Source organism: Oreochromis aureus, linkage group 5 (genome assembly GCF_013358895.1).
Source record: "Oreochromis aureus strain Israel breed Guangdong linkage group 5, ZZ_aureus, whole genome shotgun sequence".
NCBI lineage: Eukaryota > Metazoa > Chordata > Actinopteri > Cichliformes > Cichlidae > Oreochromis > Oreochromis aureus.
The window spans coordinates 15,234,625-15,258,281 of NC_052946.1; the positions used below are offsets into that span (position 1 = coordinate 15,234,625).

The following is a 23,657-nucleotide window of genomic DNA, read 5'->3' on the forward strand; positions in this document are numbered from 1 at the left end:
TTAAATGCTGTGCTTGTTTAACCAGTCAGGACTCTATAATTAAGTGATGGTGTAGGCATTAATACCACATCAATAAAGTATTATTAAAGTACCACAGTGTAAATGAGCTATGTAGCAGGGAAACGGTACTACTCGGCTAAAGATGTCCCCCGTGAGTGTTATATTGATCATGTATATTATCAGATATTCCTGTTGTTTTTAAGTTAAAGCAGGATTTCTCTCTATTGGTTAAAACGGAGCTCATTTGCTCATTTTGCTCATCTCATGACTATTTTCATACTTGTTTATTCCACTGCCTGACGTAAACATTTAAAGAGGAGAAACGTGTCGCAATTAACATAACGGGAAGGGGAGATTCCCGCTCCTGTACACGGTGTGGATGGGATATCCCCTAGTTTCCCAATTGCGGCTCATTTCTCGCGAGATAAATGTATCGCTACGTGAGCGCGCACTGGCTGACGTAGGAGCGAAGAGACGTACGCGTACACGTTTCCGCGCGCCCAGCAAAGCGGGGACAGGGCGAAAAATCCAGCGAAAGCCAGACTGAGCTTCCTGACCCCAAAGAGCTTCGTAGGGGGAAGTTATCTTCAGGCGGCCCTCCCGGCGTGCACGGAGAAGTGGGATTTTACCTGCGCAACTGCACCGAAATTTGCACGACAAGGCGGCTGGAGTTTTTTGTTTTGTTTTGATTATTTTTTTTGCTTTGTTCGGGGTCCGCTCCGTGTAGAGTTTTATTGCAGAGCAGCATCACTACCGCACGTCGTGCCGCACAGGGAGGAGAGGAGAGGGCAGAAGTTTCCGCTGGCTTGTTTTGTCACTGCGGGGCTGGTGAATCCGCAGGAATGTCGCAGAAGGAGAGACCCACGTTTTACCGACAGGAGCTCAACAAAACCGTGTGGGAAGTCCCGGAGCGCTACCAGAACTTATCTCCTGTCGGTTCCGGTGCTTACGGATCCGTGTGGTAAGTTGTTGTTGCACAGCTCAAGCGAGCGAGAGAGCTAGTGCACACACACACACACACACACAGCACGATTGCACAACGACCAAACGACTTCCCACCAACCACCAAGGCCCGGGAGAGCTATCTGTCGCCGGGCTGCTTAACCAGTCTGCGCAGGGTGTCCGTGAAAGACACGGGGATATAACTTATGCCCTTTGTTTACGTCCTAATACTTGGGCCGCGGTGGCTCAGCCGTGCACACTCCCCACAGTAGCTCGCATTTTTTCGGGTGGGGATTGTTTGTGATTTGTGCACGGTTTTTTTTTCTGACTTTGTTGCTTTACTTTCTCGTGTCGCTTGAACAGCCTGGTGTAACTTGTAGCGAACAGTAAGCACAGTGATGGCCCCAGGGCGAAGCTTAACTTCCACACTTGCTACTTTAAAAAAAAAGAAGCAAAAAACAAGTCTTTTATCAACAAAAGGCTACATGTGCGGCATGTCTATGCTTGCATCATCTGGTTTAAAAAAAAAAAAGAAAAGAAAAAAAGGTGGTGGTGGTGGTGTGTGGGGGGTTCTTCCTTAACAGATCACATCAGTACCAATTACACAGTTTAAGGGTTAACCAGGACGTCATGAAGAAAGCGTTTTCCACTTGAAATAAGTGCCGTGTTGCTGTATGTGCCGCCTGGTACTTTACACATCCGCACATTGCATACATTATGCATTTCTAGTTGGGTGCAGCCTGCAGAGTACCAGAACGTCACGTGGTTTTCGGAAAGTAGGCCCCCCTCATGCACAGTGAGCGCTTTCTACAGGAGCCCATCAGACGACGTCGACGACTCTAGAATGATGTCATCCTTTCGCCCGCTGTGGTACACACGCATGACTCACGGTCCCGAGGTTAGGTAGTGGCATCAGTCCTGACGCCTTCTAGTCAGTACAAAGTCATGGACAGCAACGGGTCGTAATTATAACTTTACAGCTCATTTTGGCCGCACTTTCATCTCTTCAGCTGTTGACTGTAAGGGCTTTTTTGTTTTGTTTTTTTTGCAGTTGTTAGTGGTGGATGGTGGTCAAAGCATGACCTCATTTTGTCCTTAAGACAATAACTGGGTTTGGAAGCACCAGTGCCAAAGCCAAATGCAAGGCATATGTTCATAGATGACCCGTGAATGAGGCTTATTCTTGTCACGAATCTAATATGCACCACTTCCAAGGCAAAATGTGAGCACTGCCATCAGCAGCTACTTTTTGGAAATTCCTGTTTTTTTGCTTTTTTCTGTAAGTAGCTGTCAGCTTTTCTTGTGGAAAACCTTTTGCGTAATGCAACTTCCCAAAAACAAACAAAAAAAAAAAATCTGCAACTAGAGTGGTCCAGAGAGCAGTGTGCCTCTAAAGCCCTTCAGATGGTATCTGGAAAAATATAAATAACCTCATAGCTCCTCCACCAGCATGTCAGGGCTGTCGATCAGCTGGGCACATGCTCCCAGGCACTCAGCGGGCCAAGTCTTTGTTGTCTCCACCATAATGTTGCTTGAGTTCTCCGCTCAATAAAACAGCCCAACAGGCATTAACTGTGTGGATTTTTCATTTGAATTGCCTGATCAACTTTGCACTCGCATACACCAGAGATAATAACACTACTGATATCTACTTATTTCTTAGCTGTACTGTTTTTTGAATGTCAGACTTGAATGGATATCCACGCCTGGTGTGGAGTAATAGCTGCTGGCTGGGATTTCAATGTGTCCTGGCACTTTTATTTGTAGCTAAGGGTGTGTGTAGGTACTTTGACACAGGGCAGAAATATTCTTAGCCATAGATAAAAAGAAAAGACAGTCCAGTAAAAAGCACACTGCTCAGTATCACAAAGCTTTTTAATTTTTTTACATATGTATGTTGTAATGTCACTGTTGTGCAAAGACATACTCTCAGATCTGCAGATTCCCGTTTTCATGGTCACTCTTTCAAAGCATGCTGAGATTTACACTTGTTATTGACAGGCCTAAACTGTTTTTGGCAAATTTGGAACCTAAAGTTTACTCTGCACAGCTCCAGCTGATAATGCAGGGTAAACTCTGGCTCTGCTTACACACATTTCTTATTCATAAGGTTGAAATTCGACCTAAATGATTCTGTTTATATTTATTAAGCTGCAAGTCACAGCTTCAGACCTTCTTTACCTGGAATGATGGCTTTATGTGCTTTTTTTTTTTGTTGTTGTTGGGTTTTTTTACATTGTCAGACAGCATTTAGCGTTTCATATTTTGCTGATGAAGAAAGAATTGCACAAGGCTCATTATGTTCCATACTGTGGCTGACTCCTTGGGTTGTCACCTCAGAGAAAAGTGCAGTGATTTTTCAGCTTGTGCCCAAAAGCAGCAATTTTGTGACTTTGGTTTTAGCAACTGGTCATGTGAGGTCTATGACCAAATGCATCAGTGATGTCAGAAAAGTAAACCCCCTCATTTTGGTATAAAGTTATGGATTAGAGTTTGAATCCCTAAAACACAAATACGACCTTTTGCAGTTTCTTTTTTTTCCCCTCCGACAGCTTTAGCAAGCGAAATCGTGATCTGAATGCCCTGTTGTGCCAAATCTCTGTAGGTACCTCATGCTAGTCAATTTCTTTAGATTTTACAAACATACTTAAGTTTTCCGACTTCTAAAATTACCTTGATTTGTGAGTGTGACTAGGTGATAGAGTAGACATAGGTGAGTCAGCCCCCGACCCCATCTGTAGGTCTGTTAACTGAGCGGGTTTGGAAAATTATTGTGTTAATAACGCCATTGATAAATCAATTAAACGATGATGATTGCTATTATTAGCTGGAATATGGCTCTAATGAGATTATTTCAAAGATCAAGTAAACACGAAAATCACGTAAGCGTGGTTGTAACGTCACCAGATCATTAAGTCACCCCACTTGCCATATTTATTATATCATTTAATGTCTAACATTGATGTTTGAGTGGCCCAGAGGAAATTAAGTCTTATCGCAAGCACTGCTGTGCCTTATGTCATTGTGTGCGCATATAAAACACTTCCTGCACCACAATGCACTCATCATGAACTGATGATTCGTCCCCAGCTACAGGAAAGCTTGATGATGACGATGATGATTGGGAGTGTGGCGTTGACTGCGTTGCTGCTCTGAAATGCAGTCATCAGAACTCACTCTGCTTCTCACCTATTGTTTTACTGGCTTTTCAGGACACGGTGTCCTGCATGACTCTGTCGTCTTACGGTTGCTTCCTTTCGTGACTGTATTCTGAGGATTATGATGCATTGTTGTCCCTAACAAACATACAGGTTAGATGAGGTTCTTTTTTGTTTTACAGAAAAAGGTGTTACTTCCATTTCTCGTTTGACCTGCGCAAAGGTGAAGTATGCGGCTCAAAGTGTTAATGCAACACAGAGAGTAAATATTGTAATGTGTTGCTGTAAATCTGAGTTTTATCCGTGTCAATCATTTCACCAATAATGAATAGATCATAAGTTATGGCTCGTTACTTAAAAATGATACTGCGTGTGCTGAGATTTGGCAGTGCCCATCGCGTTGATGACGTACACGAACCCCGTCACGCTCTGATATGAAATCCAATGTATACGTGTACGTGCTCAGATAATAAGTGCACAAATGCAGCGTTCCAGCTTTCTCGAAGCATGTGCACGTCTTACGATTATAAGACAGTTACTACAGACATCTCGACGAGTCATCTACAGCACATATTTGCCTGTTTGCTCACTCTGTCCTTCTGTTAGTCAGCGTGCTGCCTCTCTACTTCCCCGTGAAGCCGGCCTCGCAGCGTTGCTCCTTTTATAGTCCACGCTTTATGGCCATTTCTTATGGCAGTTCCATTTACTGCTGACTAATTGGATAGTGTATGCTTAGACCCATCTTGTTTGCCCTACAGATTAGCAGCAGTTTGAGTGCGTGTGCCTTTGTTTTGCCTTTTAGGATTGGTACACTGTTTACTGACTATGGGTTTTCCCTCACTGCTGACACATTAAAGTTGTTCTGCAAGCCTCTGACATGGAGTACATTGGGTGTGGGAGATTATCTCAGCCTTACTGGAAAAAACACAGTGCTTATCTTAATGTTCTTATTATGGATGTGTTGCACTCTGGGTCATAGCTTTGTCACTCACACAGAATCAGTTTTAACACTTCTCCTGTGCGTGGCGTTGCGCTCTCAGCCACGGGCATGTGCAGTTAAAAGGTCGACAGTTTGAGCAAAACATTTTAAGAGAAATGACTCCCGTCTCCTTTTAAACTGAAAGGCAACAGAAAAACTGGCCCGCTAGTCTAGTTCTGGTGGTTTCCTTGTGTCACTCCATGCAGTTCCTGCTTTTCTTTTTAGTTGGTCTGCGGTGTAAAAATAACAACAAGAACGACAACAAACACACATATGGGAGCACAGATTTAAAGATGTTGCAATCATCTATGCGTGATGTACCTTATCTGACTGACCTGGAAGGAATGTGGTTAATTGTAAGTAGGTTGCCTTCCCTCAAAGATACAGGAAATACTGCAATGTCAAGCTTCTCTTTCAGACTGTCTGTCTAATAATCTTAAGAGTCAACCAGTGCTCAATTATTTGTTATTGTAAATAAGTAAAACACGTTCATTTCACTCATCTTTTTCGTGACTGTGCTTTTTGGCGTTTTCTCCTGCATCGCTCTACATTGACCGTTACCAGAAATAAAGAAAAATAAAGATTGAAAGTAGGGAGTCACGTGGACGTCTCCATCACGTTTACCAGGCAGTTGCTAATTTTGAGTTTGCTCGAGTTAAATGAGATATTCAGCACATTGAACCGTTTTGAATTAGTCAGCTGTTGAATGTTGACGGTTGTGTAGACAAAAGAGGAAATTGAGGCCACACACTTAATTACAAGACCTTTTTCTTATGTGTTTGTATGTGTGTGTTTTGTTCCTGTTACATAAAATGATCTGTTTTGTTCTCTTCCTGTGATAAAAATACTACTAATAATGTTTTGACAGATTGGGCCTTCAAAAAGACGTCAGCCCTGCTTTTCTTGAATGACTGGGGGAAAAAAAAGAACCAATTCTCCAAATAGAGCTGCAATAACAGACTTTTAGTGGTCAGTCACAAGTGGTTGTGGACATCTTGTCAGACAGTCAGCTGGGTTACATTAATGTTACAACACTCTGTAGCATGTAAACAACAGTTTACAGCAGCTCTATAATAGTAGAATGTTTTACTCTATCTGGAGACTGCTGATCATCAACCAGCATGTTGTGCAGTTAATTGTTTTTCAGTAATTAGCTGCTGTATTTTCACACTCCTGTGTCGTTGCCCACCATGCAGCTGATATTCGAGAACAGGTTCAATCATGTTCCCTATTCAACTTTAGACTGTAGAGTGTAATAAGAACTGAAACCAGGCGCTCAGTGTTATGTAAGTATTTGCTTTGTTTACTGCGTTATAGACACCTACGCAGTCTAATGAAAAATCTCATTGTCAGTTTGAGAAATGTTTGGGTTTTTTATCTGACAGCTGTTGGTGACCTGCTGCGATGCATTTTCTTTTTCCTGTTAAGACCCCACCCGTTTCACACGTTACCTTTCTTTCAGCTCGGCGTTTGATGTGAAGACGAACCTGAAGGTAGCAGTGAAGAAGTTGTCCAGACCTTTCCAGTCCATCATCCATGCAAAGAGAACCTACAGAGAGCTGCGACTGCTCAAACACATGAAGCATGAAAATGTAAGTCACCTACAACTCGGTCTAACATCACCTCCACCTCTCAGCGAGTGGCAGTGATTGCTTGCCTCCTTTTCAGTATTTACGCAACATTTATTGTGCATTTAAAGTCTAAAGAAATTGTGGCATGTAAGTGCACATGGAAAAGCACACGAGGTTTACAAAAGGATCAGTCGCTTTCGTGATTTCTGACCATATCGTTGAGTTGGAGGATGTAACAAGCCAGATGGATTGATAACTCCATATGTCTCTACAATATCTGGCGCTCGAGGGCTTAACTTGCTGAAAAATGACGATTAAAGAGTTGAAAAAACATGTAGCTCGTGCAAGAATTCAAAAAAGGAAAGCATGTAAAGACACATCTATAACATAGTGATAAGGTGATAAGTCAATGTGGTAGGGTATTTCTGCTAGCGTCTGCATTGTTTTGACTTCAAGCCACCTGCAAAGAAAGGATAGGTACTCTCAGTTTAACATTACAGCACTTGCACGTCAACTACCTGGAAATGACTACAAAACCTTTCAAAAAACAAGAGTTTAACTGTCATGTTTAAACCCCAGTGTTAGCTCTTCTGGTATTTTCATGTGTCAGCATGAGCAGGCACAGGTACACTGTCCTCAGGCAATAACTGTGTATGCTAACAGGACATCACAACGGAGGTTTTCCCCTGCTAGTGACTAACGCCTATTGCTTGATGTTGCTTGGTGAGGTATGAGTCACCAAACGGGTTTACATCTGCAGCCCCATCACCTACTGTGGTGTCTTTTTTTTTATCTTATTTTGTAGCTGCAGCTTAAAAAAAATCATGCTAAGTATCTCAACTTTTTTGCCAGTGGTGTGAGTTTCCCGCCTACAATCACTGCTTTGGTGTGTGTGTGTGTGTGTGTAGATACATGCAGACACTTGCCCACATACAAAACGCAAACATTGTTCCTGGTTTCTGTGCTGTTGCTTCATCTGGGGTTACACTTTTGACCAGAGAGACAGGATCTTTATGTGTTTTGAAATGTGAGCACTTATTTCTCAAGCTGGCAGATGTAGGCTTTTTGAGTGCTGTGTGGAAACAAATCCACCTGGTGAATGTTGTATATGAGTTTAAATGTTTCTAGAAAAGAGGGAAGTGTGCAGTGTAAGAAGCGGTTTGCCACTAGCCGTAGGTAGAAATATTTAGATCGCCACAGTATATGCAAGTGGACTTTATGCGATATCATCAGCCAGCAGCAGCTTTGAAGTGAACAATTTCAGAAGGCACGCTCACGGAGGAAAAAAAAAAGAAACTTTAGCTGTAAGAAGCATGGAAAGTCTCAAAGGGGAAAACCCACTAACAACACTACAACAAATCTCACAGTTAAATGAAAGCCCATCTTGTAAAGTTACAGTTTAATGTAATATTAGCTGTATTCTGCACTGTTTAATTAGCTTTAAGAACTCATTGCAGGCGCTCACAGAATTCATGCAATAAGTGTTGAGCAACTCTAGAAGCTACCACGACACACGTTGGGTTTGTCTTTCTAATAAATGACAGCTATGAAGTCATTAAATAAAGATCTGATTTGGGATTGTTGCTACTCAGAGTGTGCCTGTGTGCTCTGATTAGAAGCTGCTGTGCAGAAGTTATTTAGATCTTATGGAAATGTGAGAAAGAAGCGCACCGTTTAGCTTGCCTTACATGTATTTAGATGAAAGGCCACCTGGAAGAAATGTGCACGAGAACACGCCAGATCACTGAAAAAAAAAAAAAAATCCAGGCCTCCTTATGTTGTGAAAAAAGTTCCATATGAAACATCACCGCCCATGCCAGAACTTGCTGTGGTTCAGTCCGAGCGCGCTTGGCTCAGCATTCACACATTACTGCATTTTTTTTTAATTTCGTCTTAGATCCTGTTTTCTGCACAAGCCCTGATTTCACTTCTGTTACAACTTGAACAGTTTTAGAATTAGTGTTGCGCTGTGCGCTGGCGCTGTGGGGAAAAACACACCAGTGCATTCATTTGAAAAACAGGTTTTACGTGGAATACGGATTATAGAGGATTACACAGTCAGTGCCTGTATCGCTGTGTTGAAGGCAAGACGGTAACGTCGCATGGAAATGTCATTCTGATAAAGAATCTCACTTATCTTGGCACGAACATGCTGCTGCCAGGTTTTTTGTTGTACTAACAGGAAGAAGAAAAAAACATCAGGTTGCGGTGGTTTTCTGTTCATAAATCATCTGTGCTTTAATACATATCTGTGGCTTACATAGGGAGGGATTCTGTGTTTTGCTCATGCTGTTGCCAGGAGACTCCCCGAGTTTTGAGTTTGGAAAGCCTGAGTGGACCAATCGGCTGTTTGTTGTGGCCGTGGCCCACCAATCAGCTGCAGATTTAGGTCTTGTGTGGGTGGGTCGCTCCAGTATTTTTACAATACCTATCTACCTCAATTCCCCTGACCCCAGGGGGTGGGGGTAGCACTCAGGGCTGCTCTCTGCTAGTATGTCTGCATTCATATGTATATGCATGCCTGAAGTGTGTGTACAATACATGTACTGCTGAAAGACACATAAATGAGAAGACTTTCAGTTTTTTCTTTCTTTATTTTATTTTGAGGCACGGTGAAGCTGCAGCTGCAGATATTCAACTGTAGTGATTGTATGCATCCATATTTAGTCACTTTCACACATTACGTTGGTTTTTTTATCATACAATCACAAACTTATTGTGCAAGAGACTGTGGAAAGGGGAGAAAGACCCTGCAAATGCTGTGTATTCTAGGTTAAAGACTCCAGAACACACCCCATCTCTAAAAGCTTTTGTATTGTTAGAGGGAAAAAAGGAATAATGCATCCAGAATTTATAAGCCATTATAAATAACTTTGCATTGTTGGAACCAGCGTAACCGGTTGCATGCAACTTTAACCACCTGAAAGGTGCCTGTCCTGTCAGCTTGGTGGATTATTCTAAATAATGCATCAACCAAATAATGTTCACTACTTCCTTTGAAGAGACGAGGTAACTTAAGCAGAGCACCTAGTGCCAACACTAAATTTCACATAAATTTTACATGTTGTTGTTGGGTTTTTTTAAAAAAATTATTATTATTGCTGTACTGTGCAATATGCATTGTTTGCAATTAGGGATTGAAATTAATAAGAATTTAGCGAGTCAATTCCTTAGCGATTCTCATTGGCTCCACTTTGAGAGGCACCACAATCTCTAAGCAGCATATCAAAGACATTACATTCATGCAAATTAATTACATGCTGAGTGGTCAAATGTTTCTGGATCTTAGAGGTATTTCCCCTCTTTGTTGTGATCACTGTTGGGGGTCACTACACAAAAAAGTAAAGTAAAAAAAGTTATTACACATATCACACAGAAGACTTTTCTTAAAAGTAATGCCGTACGTTACTTAAATACACCCAGGAGAAAGACATTTGCTATACTACTCGTTACGTTACTTTCATTTCACTGTGTAAAATGAACTGAAACACTGTGACTCATAATTATAATTTAACAATATAAGCCTGCAGCCTACATCCCCACACACCCTATTCTAATGAGGACACGTGATCTTCCCCTGTAGCATTTAGGTATGAACACAAAACAAAGATGAAAACCAGCACAAAGAGACTTTAAAGCGATCACCATGGTGATTCTACTTTAGAAACACAAACAGGTAGAAAAGGAGGCTGCTGTCTGGCTGCTCATTGGTTTGTTACCTGTTGAATTCAGCATTGGCTTCACCGCAAGTGACGGCTCACTTTATCCCGGTGCTGGCTGGGGTCAACATTTACTCAGCTTTAACATCACTCTGGGTTCTTGGCTAGCTTAGCGTTAGCATACTGTCTGTGTAGGTGCTTGCGAGGAGCCAAAGTTTTGTTAGCAGTATAATGCAGTTGTTTATGCCCTGGAGCAGTCTCCACTTTCCCAACGCGCTCTTATCCTTTTGTGCAATAAAAATAAAAGTAATGTCCAAACTGTAGACAACGCCACAATTTTCCTCCACACACGAAGTGAAATCAGCTGATCGTAGCGAGAGTGCAAGAACCGATAATAGGCAGGCAGACAAACGATTCCAAGGAACTTGACTACTTGGAACCGGTTCTCTACAAGAACCGTTCTCAATTTCCATCCCTATTTGCAATCCACATTGCACTGGACACCTACGGCCCCTCCAATGGGCTGTGGCCTCATGTGGCCTATTTACGGAGAGCACAGCCAAGGCCCTGAGCCAGGCCCTACCTCCTCTTGGCCAGTCTCCAGGGTGAGACCCCAGTTACCCTGATCAGCCGGGATAACATGATCTGTTATTTTATGGGGGGTTTTTTTGTCAGGCAAAATGGCATTGACAGCCTAGGTGCTGAGATCACTATAGTGCTTACACCGCTCTTATAATAAGATGGTGATTCAGGGTGGGGTGTTTGCTTATTTAACTAAATTAAACTTCACACACCAACCAGTTGCTAGCTGTCTCTAACCTCTGACCTTTCGGTTTTCTTTCAGGTGATCGGCCTTTTAGATGTTTTCACACCAGCGACAAGCTTAGAGGAATTTAACGATGTGTAAGTCACTCTTTCTTTCTTTTTTCGTTTTTGCTCTCTGCTTTTCTCCTTCTTACTCTTTCAGTTTATTTTCTTGTTTTCTGTCTCAGCGTCTTTAAGCTTCACTTTTTACACAATGAAAGCGTTCGTGCCAGCAGATAATCGCAAGATTACCTCGATAGTCAAAACTAGTTAGAGATGCACGAGGATTCTTAACTTCATGAGAGAGCAGCATGTGGCGAGTGGTACCAAGGTGAATGTAGGGTGAACACGTGCTCCTAAGGAACATCACAGCTAGTCTCCATGGTAACAGCCATCTGGCAGTGTATGTGTGCAGAATAGTCAATCAGCGTCCTTGAATTCTCTGCATGGTGTAACGTCATCAGCATGTTGCACATTTGTGGAAATGTGAGATGAACCTCAACGCGATCGCATACACGAGGCGAAGTTAAGCCAAAGATACACAGGCGCTTATCTTTTCACATGACCATTAATGAACGCCTCGCTCCTTGACAGCGACCTTGGACTAGTGTTGTGTGATTAAAGAGGTCATATATATACTACAATCACTGCTGGCCTCATTCAGCTGGTTTCCTTTCTTTTTAAATATTTCACTGTTGAAAAAAAGTGTTTGTTTTTTTCTGTTGTGTTGTTTTTCTGTTATCATCACTTTAATCTTGCCGACTTTTAAGTTGCCACATTTAGAAATAATTCTTACAGAAAGTGATGAATGATTTTATCAAAAACACCATTAGCTGCACTTTACACAGACATGCTAATCAGCAAAAATGAAATCTTTAAAGTTTTAACTAAATAAAGCTGCAGCAGAAATCAAAGAGAGACTTTCCTGCATTACAAGATTACATCTGATTGGCTGTTTGATTTGCAGGTACTTGGTGACACACCTAATGGGGGCAGACCTCAACAACATCGTGAAGTGTCAGAAGCTCACGGATGACCACGTCCAGTTCCTCATATACCAGATCCTCAGAGGCTTAAAGGTCAGTGAGGCCCTCGTTTTCAACTCAAAACTGGTCACTCCTAAAAGTTGACTTGCATTGAATCTGTGCAAAAGCGATGCCGAGAGGAACCAGGCAAAGCTAGCTCACTAGACCACAGATGCATCTGCATTGTTCTGCGTTTAGACCAGCTGAATTCTAGTTGGCAGTGAGGTTTCTGTGCCACTCTTGTGACTGTTTTTTTTGTGTGTGTGTGTGTTTTGTTTTGTTTTTTTAAAATTTTCTGCAAACGGTGGCAACTGAAAGTGAATGGATAAAATTCAACAGTTCCTCTTTTGCAGATTGTTGCAATGCAGGAAAGAGCAAATGCTGCTCAATTGAGTCTTAACACAGACTGTAAAAAGTTAACTATACGGCCACAGCTAGTAAAATACTAGCTTTTGTATTTGTAATATGAGCAAACCATGTATGATTACAGCCTATTACACACTTGATTTTGTTGTTCCATGAAAGTGTTATCTTTGTGAATCACTTGTTTACGCCACTTGTTGAGAGCATATGAGAGATATGTCAGAGTTGCTGTGATTGTGTTGGTGTAGTTACATTTCAGAGGAGATAACAGTTTTTAAACTTTGGCTTAAATTTGTGGATCTAGACAAAGCATATGATAGGGTGCTAAGAGAGGAACTGTGGTACTGCATGAGGAAGTCAGGATGATGCACAACATGTATGAGGACAGTGGTGAGGTGTGCAGTAGGAGTGACAGAAGTGTTCAAGATGGGGATCAGGAATCTGCTTCGTGTTTGCAGTTGTGACGGGCAGATTGGCCGATGAGGTGTGCAGCAGGAGTGTCCGCTGACTGTGATGTTTGCAGATGATACTGTAGTCTGTAGTAAACATAGAGAGGTGGAGGTATGCTCTGGAGAAGAGGCATGAAACTCAGTAGAAGTAAGACAGAATACATGTGTGTGTCAATGAGGGAGAGACAGATTCAAATACCTGGGGTCAACAACCTAATGCAACAGACAATGCACAAGAGAGGCGAAGAAGAGAGTGCAGGCAGGGTGGAGTGGGCGGAGACGTGTGTAATGGGTCATCTGTGACAGAAGGATAGCAGCAAGAGTGAAAGGGAAGGTTTATAAACTGGTAGTAAGACTTGCTATGATGTACAGTTTTTAGACGGTGGTGCTGACGAAAAGACGAGAGGCCGAGCTGAAGATGTTACGATTTTGACCAGGATGGAAAGAATGATCATATTACAAGGACAGTTCAAGTTGAGCAGTTTGGAGACAAAGTTAGACAGGCCAAGGCTAAGATGGTCTGAGCATGTGCAGAGGAGGGAAAGTGGATACACTGGGCAAAGAATGCTGAATATGGACCTCAAAGAAAATTTATGGACAGAAGAGGAGGCTGAGGCAGATGATTGGCTCTGTATGTTGGGAAGCATTGCTATTTAAAGAAATGTACTCTAGTTATGTTGATGTTCTGCTCGTGTTATCGCTTGGAAGTTCAGCTGGTGTACATTTAAAATGACATAAGCTAATACACACTAATGTAAGTGAGGTGTTTTTGTGACTGCATGCTTTCCATATGGATGGATGAATTTGCATTTAAATATTTTTATGTTCTTTTCCCCCTACAGTACATCCACTCTGCAGATATCATCCACAGAGTAAGTGATGGCCTCACTGAATGTGTCAATGTCTGCAAAGAAAAACAGTCCAGTGCTGGTTAAACTGAACAGAACAATTAATGGCACTTTAGCTTTTCTGGATGGTGTTTTGTTAAATCTATAGACTAGAGCTTGAAGTAATCAGATTAACACGACAATAAAATAAAAATTTGGTTTGGGATGTTTTATGTTTATTTTTATTTATGAATAAAATTATAATTGAAGGAATGAGTGCAAAAACAAAAAAAATACACAAATATTTGCAGTATGATGACATGTGTAGCAATACCAGCAGGATGTCTCCCTGTTGTTTCTAAATTCTCATCTGGACTCTTTTTTTTTTTTCCTCTTTCCTCAGGATTTGAAGCCCAGTAATCTGGCTGTGAATGAAGACTGTGAGCTTAAGGTGAGGAGACTGATTGTTTCAGATCCAAGCTTCACCATATGCGATATAACTTACTGTAGAGCTAAAGGTGCTCAGTCACGTCTCATGTTGTTGTCTTTACGTCGCCTACGCATCGTTGCATCACTCAGATCCTGGACTTTGGTTTGGCACGGCACACGGATGATGAAATGACAGGATACGTAGCCACACGGTGGTACCGCGCCCCGGAGATCATGCTCAACTGGATGCACTACAACATGACCGGTACGCTCACAGACATTCAATCATGTTTTGAGTGCAGTTTCATAAAACTGTGTTGAAATAGCTCTTTGGAAATCTGTTACAAGTCAAGAGTCATGCGTTTATGGTGGGGGGGTTATGTTTGCAGTGATCATACAAGAATACAAAGTTTTTTCTTCTCTATAAATGAGGAGACAACTTTAGAGAAACTAGGCCAGCTTTTCAATTTTCTTGTTTATTCAACATGATGTTTAGAGGCCTTTTCATCAGCCTAAATCATCCAAAACAGACGTTTGCCTTGTTGAGTGCCATTTAGTTCTGCTTCACACTTTCTTTACAAAGCATTAAGTGGTGTTGGTGTAAATGGGTAAATAAACAAATGTGGACTTAAACTGTGCAAGCTGTTTAGCTGTGCTTTCGGCTGTGCCTTCACCAGCAGCTTTGAAACGTTTGGTTTGTGAAAATAAATAGAATTTGTTGTCATTATGTGGTAAAGAAATTCTCTTCCTATTTAGCATTGAGAGTTACAGAATTAAATGTTGCCCATGTAACACAACGTAATGCAGCGCAGTTGGTTCACAGTCTGACAAATTGTCAGGATGCTGTCGCAAAACTGCAGTCTCAGCTCTCATCAGGAAGCAGCGTCTAAATCTGAAAAGAACAAGGCAGACTTCATTGAATTCACCGCAAGTAGTGAAGATTACAGGATGATACCATTACATCGTTGCATTTGCATATGCATGTGCAGCATGCACGTACAGCTGTGTTGTTCTGCATTATGCTGAAAAGCTTGGATTTGTGTCCTATCTAAAGGATTTGTTGAGATGCATGTTTGAAATGATTTCTTTTTATTTAATAGTGGATATCTGGTCGGTGGGCTGCATCATGGCTGAACTACTTACAGGACGGACACTCTTCCCTGGCACAGACCGTATCCTTCCACCTCTGCTGCTAAAATAAATGTCAGATTGTAGCCAGCCTGCAGGTCTGTGTTAGATTAGGAGGAGGTACTGGTTGAGTTCAATCTGCTTAACCGTGCACACGGTTTACAAATATGTATCAGACTAGTTATATAAGAATTGTTGTCCAATGCACTCACTGCCAGGCTCTCACAGAATCTCTTGCTGCAGCACTGTTGCAAGCACACAAAAAAGCACCATTTTACCTTTTTCGGGCTGACTTAAAAGCATTGCTGAGTATTGAATTTAGTGAGCTACATGCCAGAATAGCCAGGAAAGTGTGTGTATGTGCATGATATGCACACACACTCTCATATGGAGTTAATAGTGCCCTGTGGTCTATGACTCAGTGCTGCCCACTTTTATCTCCACTGCTTTTCCACGATACACTACCTTCCTGTTTCCCTCCCACAAAACCCTTACACACCAGCAGAGCTGTCATGTGATTTGATATAAAAACACACCGGAAAACCCTGTAAATTGGCGCACGCACACACACACACACACACACACACACACACACACACACACCTTTAAATATAGAAGGTAGCGCACGCCACCGAGTTGGTGGTTTTGTTAAAGATCAAAATCTGTTTCATAACGTGTTCATAATTCCTGCTCTAACTAATCAATCAGCCGATCTACACCTTCTTCACTGCATGCCTTGCAGGGGTATGTGTGCTTGAATGTGTCGAAACTGCTTTGTGATGTAGTGGAGCTACCAACCCACAGTGCTTGTTTGAATATACCACAAGCAGTCTTTCTGGTCTGTCTCCTTTTACTTGTCTGAATGGAAGCTGATCCCTGTACATGAGTAGAATGGGAGGGATCGTGGATACAATGCATCTCATTAGCCTTTGTACAGTGTAAGTACAGGTGCACTCCCTTATCACTGAGATTAAAAATGTTAAATAGTAGGCATACTACAACTATATGTGGTTCATATTTTGGGTACTAGGTAGTAGTGTGTCAACAGTACCATGAGCAAATCACTTCAAACTGTTTGTTAGATGTTATTTAGAGAATTCTTCGCATGCTTTCTGGTGACATTTTTGCAGAGTCGAGACGCAGTAATTAGTTCATTTATTTTTGATGCTGGATCAAATGATTATCTGAAACTGTGGTGACAATTATTTTATAGTTTCAGCTTGTCTGCACTAAGAATTATAAACACTCTATTCCAGATTCTCAAATTTTTGTAGATTCAAAAGTCTGTGATGGTTTTATCACTGTTTATAAGATTTACACAGTGAATTATAATCACTAGTTGCACACCTAATTTTATGCATATTCATCTATCCATTATCTACTGCCTGTCTGGGTTCGGGTCACGAGGTCAGCAGTCTGAGCGGAGATACCCAAACTTGCCTTACCGCAGCCGTTTCTTCCAGCTCATCTGGGGGGATACGAAGTCACAGGGTATGCCCGAATCACCTTACCTAGGAAGGATTCAGGAGGCGTCCTAGTCAGATGTGCGAATCACCAAACTGCCTCCTTTCGATGTGAAGGAGCACCCTGTCTCTAAGGGAGAGCCAGCCACCCTTTGACAGAAACTCATTTCTGCCATTTGTATCTGACCTCATTCTTTTGGTCACTATCCACAGCTCGTGACCATAGGTGAGGGTAGGAACGTGGATTGATCAATAAGACGACAGCTTAGCTTTTATTATGAGCTCTCTCTTCACCACAGCAGCTCGATGCATCCGTATCACTAGAGACACCGCCCCAATCCGTATGTCAATCTCACCCTCCAGTCTCCCCTCAATCGTGAGCAAGATCCTCAAGATACTTGAGCTCCTCCACCTAGAGTAGTATCTCATCCCTGACCCAGCAGACAGATGAGAAACAAAAACAAGGAATTCTTTAGACACCAACAAGAATTCAGGTAGAAAACAACAGGAATTACATTTATGAAAGAGCATACCCAGAATAAAAGCAGCTTTTGCAAACGTCCATGTTCAACTCACATGAGTCTGGGGGATGAAAATTCCAGCCAGACTTTCTGTTTTGTTTGTGATGGGTGAAGTAGAAGTTTTACTTTTTCTTTTCACCACAGCAGGCACAGAAACTACAGCACTGTGGCCTGTTAGCTCCACCAATGTCACCTCCAACTCTGATTGCTTCTGGTCTTTCATTTATAATTTGCTTTGATATTTTCTCTTGCATCGACATTGTCATTTTTAAGTACGCCTTTAATCTAATACTTCACACAGCCACAGTAAGTGCTATAGTAATATTCAACTTATCTGTGAGTATTTATGCATCAGTGTGACGTTGTATGAGTTTTAGTTGGTGCTTGATATCTTTTATTTTGAAAAAGTGGACCTTCATCAGTTACAGGCGACAGCATCGACTGTTGTACCTCTCACCCCTCTGTCCCCGTTATGTCCTCCATCCTTTCTGTTTTCCTTCATGTGAGTGTGGTAGATATTGATCAGTTGAAGCTTATAATGATGCTCGTCGGAACGCCAGGGCCCGAGCTCTTGATGAAAATCTCTTCAGAGTCTGTGAGTGCCATCCCATCCAGTTTTGTTTTATTTATTTGTTTTTTCCTTTTCTTTTGCATTGCCTATCCTCCCTATTGCCTCTGTGTTGCCCTGGCTCTTTATTTTACGACCTGGTGTCAATGCTACTACCTCTTAGCTGCACCTGTTTTGCTCTTAACACTCCGCTTTTATCCCATTTGAGCACAGTGCTTTGATTTCTGCTTCTTTCCAGCATGTACTATGACTTTTTTCAGAGCCCCACTGATAACTTTTGTGTGACAGTAACAAAAACGTTAGTGCCAAACTGGGCCACAGTGTTCGTGATTATCTGAATATAGGTTGCAGACAATGAAGGTTTTCTTTATATTAAAGTTTAGAAACTGTCTTCCTTTCTTTCACATCCTCCTCATCCTCACCCCGTGTGTGTTCCCACCCCAGTCCCTACCCCTTCTATACATCAGCCTACCTAACTACACCTGCTCTTTGATGTGCTGACCTCCATGTTATGATACCCCTTGACTCAGAAGGTTTAGATATAAACCAGCTGCAGCAGATAATGCGCCTGACAGGGACGCCCCCAGCCTCCCTAATAAGCAGGATGCCCAGCCACGAGGTGAGACAAGTTCCCTTCGTCTTCCCACATGCCCCGTCTCTTCCCCACAGCCGGAATCAGGGCCATGCTGCAGTCATCCGTCAGCTGATAGCTGCAATACTGTTTAGAGATAAATGGAGCTAGACTTGATGTTTAAAACATTTCCTACCAGTTCCTTTCTGCATACTGTCCTCTGCTCTCATGCCACACATTCCCCTTTTCCTCTTTGACTTGTCATGCTTGTCACAGCAAGGCTTATGAGAGTGCTCTGCCAGTGCAGCCAGCGTGTTCTGATCATCTATCCTATTTGACTATGAAAATAATACCACAGTGTTTATGTAATGCATGTGATTTGGGTGTTACTTAAAATGCTTGGAACATGGCTTAATGGGAGGATGTACAGTTTGTCTTGCAACAGGCAAATTCAGTTTAGCATTGTAGTTCTATTGAAATATTGCATGTTTTTGCAGTTTAAAAGCTGCCTTATTTCTTGAAAATCTTCTGCAGTTTGCTTCTACAGTACACTTCTTTGTTTCTGTTTTCTCACAGGCGAGGAACTATATCAACTCACTTCCCCAGATGCCAAAGAGAAACTTTGCTGACGTGTTTATTGGTGCCAACCCTCTTGGTAAGTTCCTCTTTCAGAATGACACCATTGGGTTACGCTGCTATTGGCTCACTGGCTCCCTCTAGTGGTGTAGGTTATAATAATGGAGGGGTTTCATCTGTATTTGTTTTGGCAAGATTTTTTTTTTTACCACAGTAGGAATTTTTTTTTTTTTTTTTAGCTTTAGCTAGTGCAAGAGGAAAAACAATTAGCACTGGCATGAAATAACAGTGTCTCATTTGCTCTGCTTTACATGAAGCATTTGTGCTTGTATGTGTAGTTACTGCACAAAGACCAGTTCCACGCCAGGAAAAATCCTGATTGCTACACATGTTAAATCAATCAAGTTAAAAAAACACACATAATGGATATAGGTGACAGCCGAGTTGGATTAGTGAAGGGTGCTTTCTCATGTGCATCTCATACCACATCAGGAAATTATTTCAGGTAACCAATGTCAAGTTATGTAACATGGACAAGCTACATTAACTGTTGTCACCTCGAGTCATAAAGAGCTCTTCAGCAGATAATCTAGGGGATGTCATTGTAGGATTATTCCATCACTGACTTAATGCATTTTAGAGCAGGCAGCATTTGTATAAATGCTGTAGATAAAATGCTTTTAGACTAGGGATGTTCCTGGTGACTAATTTTCTAGTCGACTAAACGAGGAAAAAAAATTAGACTAACCAACTAGTTTTAAACTAAGAGACTCAGATATCAAGTTTTGGAAACTATTTAATGTCAAAAACTCTGCAAAGCTGCATTATGAATGACGCATGCAGATAAAATATTCATGACAACCACTTAAGGGAAAAAAAAAAAAAGTCCTCCAGCTCTCATTCCCAGGCCGTATTCTCTCCACTGGGTCCCGGGTCTCCTCCGGGCCTCCTCTCGGTAGAACATGCCCAGTCGGAACACTTTACCCAGGGGTCCACAGCATGAATGACTGAACTCCTCACCCATCAAAAGCCCATCCACCCATCAGAGAAAGCTTATTTCCCCCGTTTGTATGCATGATCTCATTTTTTCGCCTTTAAAAGAACTAACAGTAAAAGCGTTAACCAAAAAAATCGGGCCCAGATTAACAGATTTATGGCGTTTCTCAGCAACCATGCTCCATCTGGTGGAAGATGGCTGCATAACATTAGGACAAAAGACTTTATTGGCATTGAGTATCAATTAAAATGTAAAACAATTAGATTAAACGACCCGTACATCTGGTACCGACTAGTGACAATGACAACTGATCGTTGTCATTGTCATGCACAGTTTCTTCAAAGTCTTCACTGCATACAGTCATGTGAAAAAGAAGGTTTTCACAAGACTCTGTGCAGTGCTGTGAAAAACTAAGCACACCCCATGATTCAGTAGTTTATAGAAGCTCTCTTAAGGTCCCAGCACAGCATTTTAATGGAGCTGGGATCACTGGAATCAAAGTGTTTAGTATAGGCTAATTGTTTTTCCTCTGTGAGATTACACAAACAGAAGCTGATGCCATTATTTGAAAGGCTGCCCATAGTTAATATGAGCATCGACCGTGGTCACAGTACATATATTGACAGAAAAGATAGCATTCTGGACCTTTTTGCTCTGACCTGTAGATTTTCTCATACTCACCTTTGTCTCCTTTGTTGTTTTAGCGGTGGATTTGCTGGAGAAAATGTTGGTGCTGGATACAGACAAGCGGATCACAGCATCTGAGGCTCTGGCCCACCCTTACTTTGCCCAGTATCACGATCCAGATGACGAGCCTGAAGCAGAGCCTTACGACCAGAGCTTTGAAAGCCGTGAGCTGGAAATTGAGGAATGGAAAAGTGAGTTGTTAAGACCAAATAGATTTTAAAGGTTATTTATTCTGTACGTTGGAAAGTAATTTCAATTATCTGTTCTCAGCCTTAACCTATGAAGAGGTCATCAGCTTCGTGCCACCATCTTTCGACGAAGACGACATGGAATCTTGAGGAGGAAGCGGCTCTCTTCCACGTTTTGTTTTCCAAGAAACACTTTCTAAGGACTATCGGTCTCATGTGACTATCCGCCACTTTCCTCATACACGCGCACAGCGATGACATTCAAGTGCCTGCCGTCATTCATATGTGGGGGGGACGTTGCGCTATCAGGGAAACGAAAACAAAAAACTTGACATCGTGTTCATACCGTCCCCTGCTCTGCTGTTTTGTTTTTCTTAACATGCATCCCACCGTGCTGAGGTAGACTTTAACTCTCCTTTTGCATTAGTAATTTTTTATCTCAGACATATATTCTTTATATTCTGTCCCTTATTCTACATACACAGCAAAAAAAATAAATAAAAAAAGAAAACATTACATGTCAGTATCTCCAGGCAAATTGTAATAACTAAACATCTATTATGTGTTTTATAAAAAAAATAAAATAGCTGAAAATAATGCTGTAGGACAAAAATTCTGGAAAGTTTTAAACAATGCTGAGTGTGAAGTGTATCTTTTGGCACATTTTAAATTCTTTGTTATTTCTACGAGTACATAGAACTATGTAGATACTACAGAAACAGTATTTGTACATAAATCTTTCTGGAAAAACAGCTACCACACGTGTAGTACTCTGAATTAACCCAGACGCTCGTCAGCCGCCCAAAATGACAGTTTGTTCTAGAATGGCATATAAACCGATACTGTGTGTAATTTATTTAGAATATGTATAGGATACATCAAAATATGTAAAATATTCAGCCCAGTATGGAAAATTCAAGGCTTCATATTTCTTAATGATTGAGTTTTACACATGGCACCCCCGCGAGTGTCTTCTCGCACTTCTGTTGTCTCACATGAATGTTTCAGCGAACGGCCACCAACCTCTCCAGTTTCACCACAGCATGTTAAAGCCAGAGTTTTTGGCTTACTAGTTTATTCAAATTTTAATGTTTTTCCATTACAGCGTCAGCCGACAATGTAATTTAATCATATTGCATTTATGAAACAGTACTATTAATGTTTATGGAATGTTTGGGGCGCCAGTTTGCGCCGTATATTTATGATCTTTTCTTATATTGTTTGTATATTGATGTAAAAGAGAATATTATTTGTCAGAATTTAAGGTTGTTTGTATTATTTATGGAGAGCTTATTGTATTAGTATCCAAATGTGTCATCGATAATTTCATAGATCACTTGAGCCACAGTGACTACAGCTTTCATATCAAGAGCCGACAATGTTATCAAGAGATCGTTTGGAATCAGTTTGATACATTCTGCTCAGTTTGCTAAATTACCGTTGCTGAGGTGTTTACAGCGCTCCTTGATTCACGGATCAACAAATTATCACAATTTTTTTTTAAAAAGAAACCCAAAACATATCCTGAAACGGTGGCATATAAGTCACCATTCATTGACTAACAAACCACTAAACTATTTTTTTAGTGTGAAGACTTTTATGACAAAATGCTTCCAATGTGAACCATTTGAAAAGTCAGACTCGTAAGCTGTATCCACAGTTGCTCTGCCTTTGGCACCCAAACAATATCAGACATCAGTCACGTTTGATTTCAGCCGCTTGTTTTAAATGTAGTGATTTTTTCTAATGTGTTATTTTACTCTTTGTGTGCTAAATCAAGATTTCATGTTATTCTGTGATTCTGTAATGATTGTTTTCTAAGCAGCACCAGACGCCTGTTAGAGTAATTTAGAGGGGGGGGGGGGCACATGTATGCAGGAAAGTGCATATGTTTACTCACTGGATGCTGAAGGGCAATGCCGAAGCCTCATATTTTATCATTTTTAAACAACTGCATTGATTTAGATAGGATATTTATTTTGTCCATATCCCGATGTCAGTAGTAAATTTGGTTACACTTCGTCTGCCTGAAATATGTGTTTTTGGGTTTTTGGGTTTTTTGTTTTTTTTTTTTTTTTTTGACCACATGTATCAAGCTAGCAGGCCACGCCACCTGTAAATACCACCATTAGAAAATAAAGCCTACTATTTTTCAAAGCTGTAACAGAATTCATTCATTGGGTGAGCTTTAGCCTTTCTTTTCCTTTTTAAGCATATCACCATTGGATGGCAGCATAGCACAAGTAGAGCAGAACTTGTCTGGGTAAGTTCTCTGTCATCTGGTGTGTGACGGGTTGAAAGCCTGCCGGGCTTTTCAGAGAAACTCCAAGATCCCAGAGTCAGCAACACTCTCTCAGACAAAATCTGCTTTATCTTAAAGACAAAGCGCCTAAAACACAAACTAAGCCACATAGATTAGGCTGTGCATGCGAGGAGTGATCTGACTTTTGCCCTCCAAACAGCCACTCCACAAATACACGGCACAACAACGACAGAGACGTTTTAACAGAACAAGGATCGGCTGCACACCTGCATTTAAGGTTAAAAGGATGCCAGTGTTCAGTTTGCTGTGCTTTTCTCATTTGACAACTCACATAATCAATAGTCCAAGACCCTCAGGACTTTCTTCAAGAGCTATGGTCATTGAGTCTTTTATTATTATTGTTATTATTATTATTATTATTATTATTATTATTATTATTATTATCATTATTGGACAAGTTTTCTATGTCACCTTATTTATCCCAGTGTT

The 23,657-nt window shown here is 41.3% G+C and overlaps 1 protein-coding gene across 2 annotated transcripts; it reads left to right on the plus strand.

The window, feature by feature from the left end:
* Positions 1 to 500: 500 nt before the first annotated feature.
* mapk14b (mitogen-activated protein kinase 14b) lies at positions 501 to 23,066 on the plus strand. Of its 2 annotated transcripts, none has more exons than XM_031747832.2 (12): positions 501 to 961; positions 6,542 to 6,671; positions 11,154 to 11,212; positions 12,081 to 12,192; positions 13,793 to 13,822; positions 14,181 to 14,228; positions 14,357 to 14,471; positions 15,307 to 15,378; positions 17,834 to 17,913; positions 19,034 to 19,112; positions 20,735 to 20,908; positions 20,988 to 23,066. In XM_031747832.2, exons 1-12 carry the CDS (start codon positions 843 to 845, stop codon positions 21,053 to 21,055), a joined length of 1,086 nt encoding a protein of 361 aa, XP_031603692.1. In that variant the 5' UTR covers positions 501 to 842; the 3' UTR covers positions 21,056 to 23,066. The 2 variants fall into 2 exon arrangements, with proteins under 2 accessions (XP_031603692.1, XP_031603693.1); XM_031747833.2 differs by lacking the exon at positions 17,834 to 17,913 and adding an exon at positions 18,426 to 18,505.
* Positions 23,067 to 23,657: the final 591 nt, after the last annotated feature.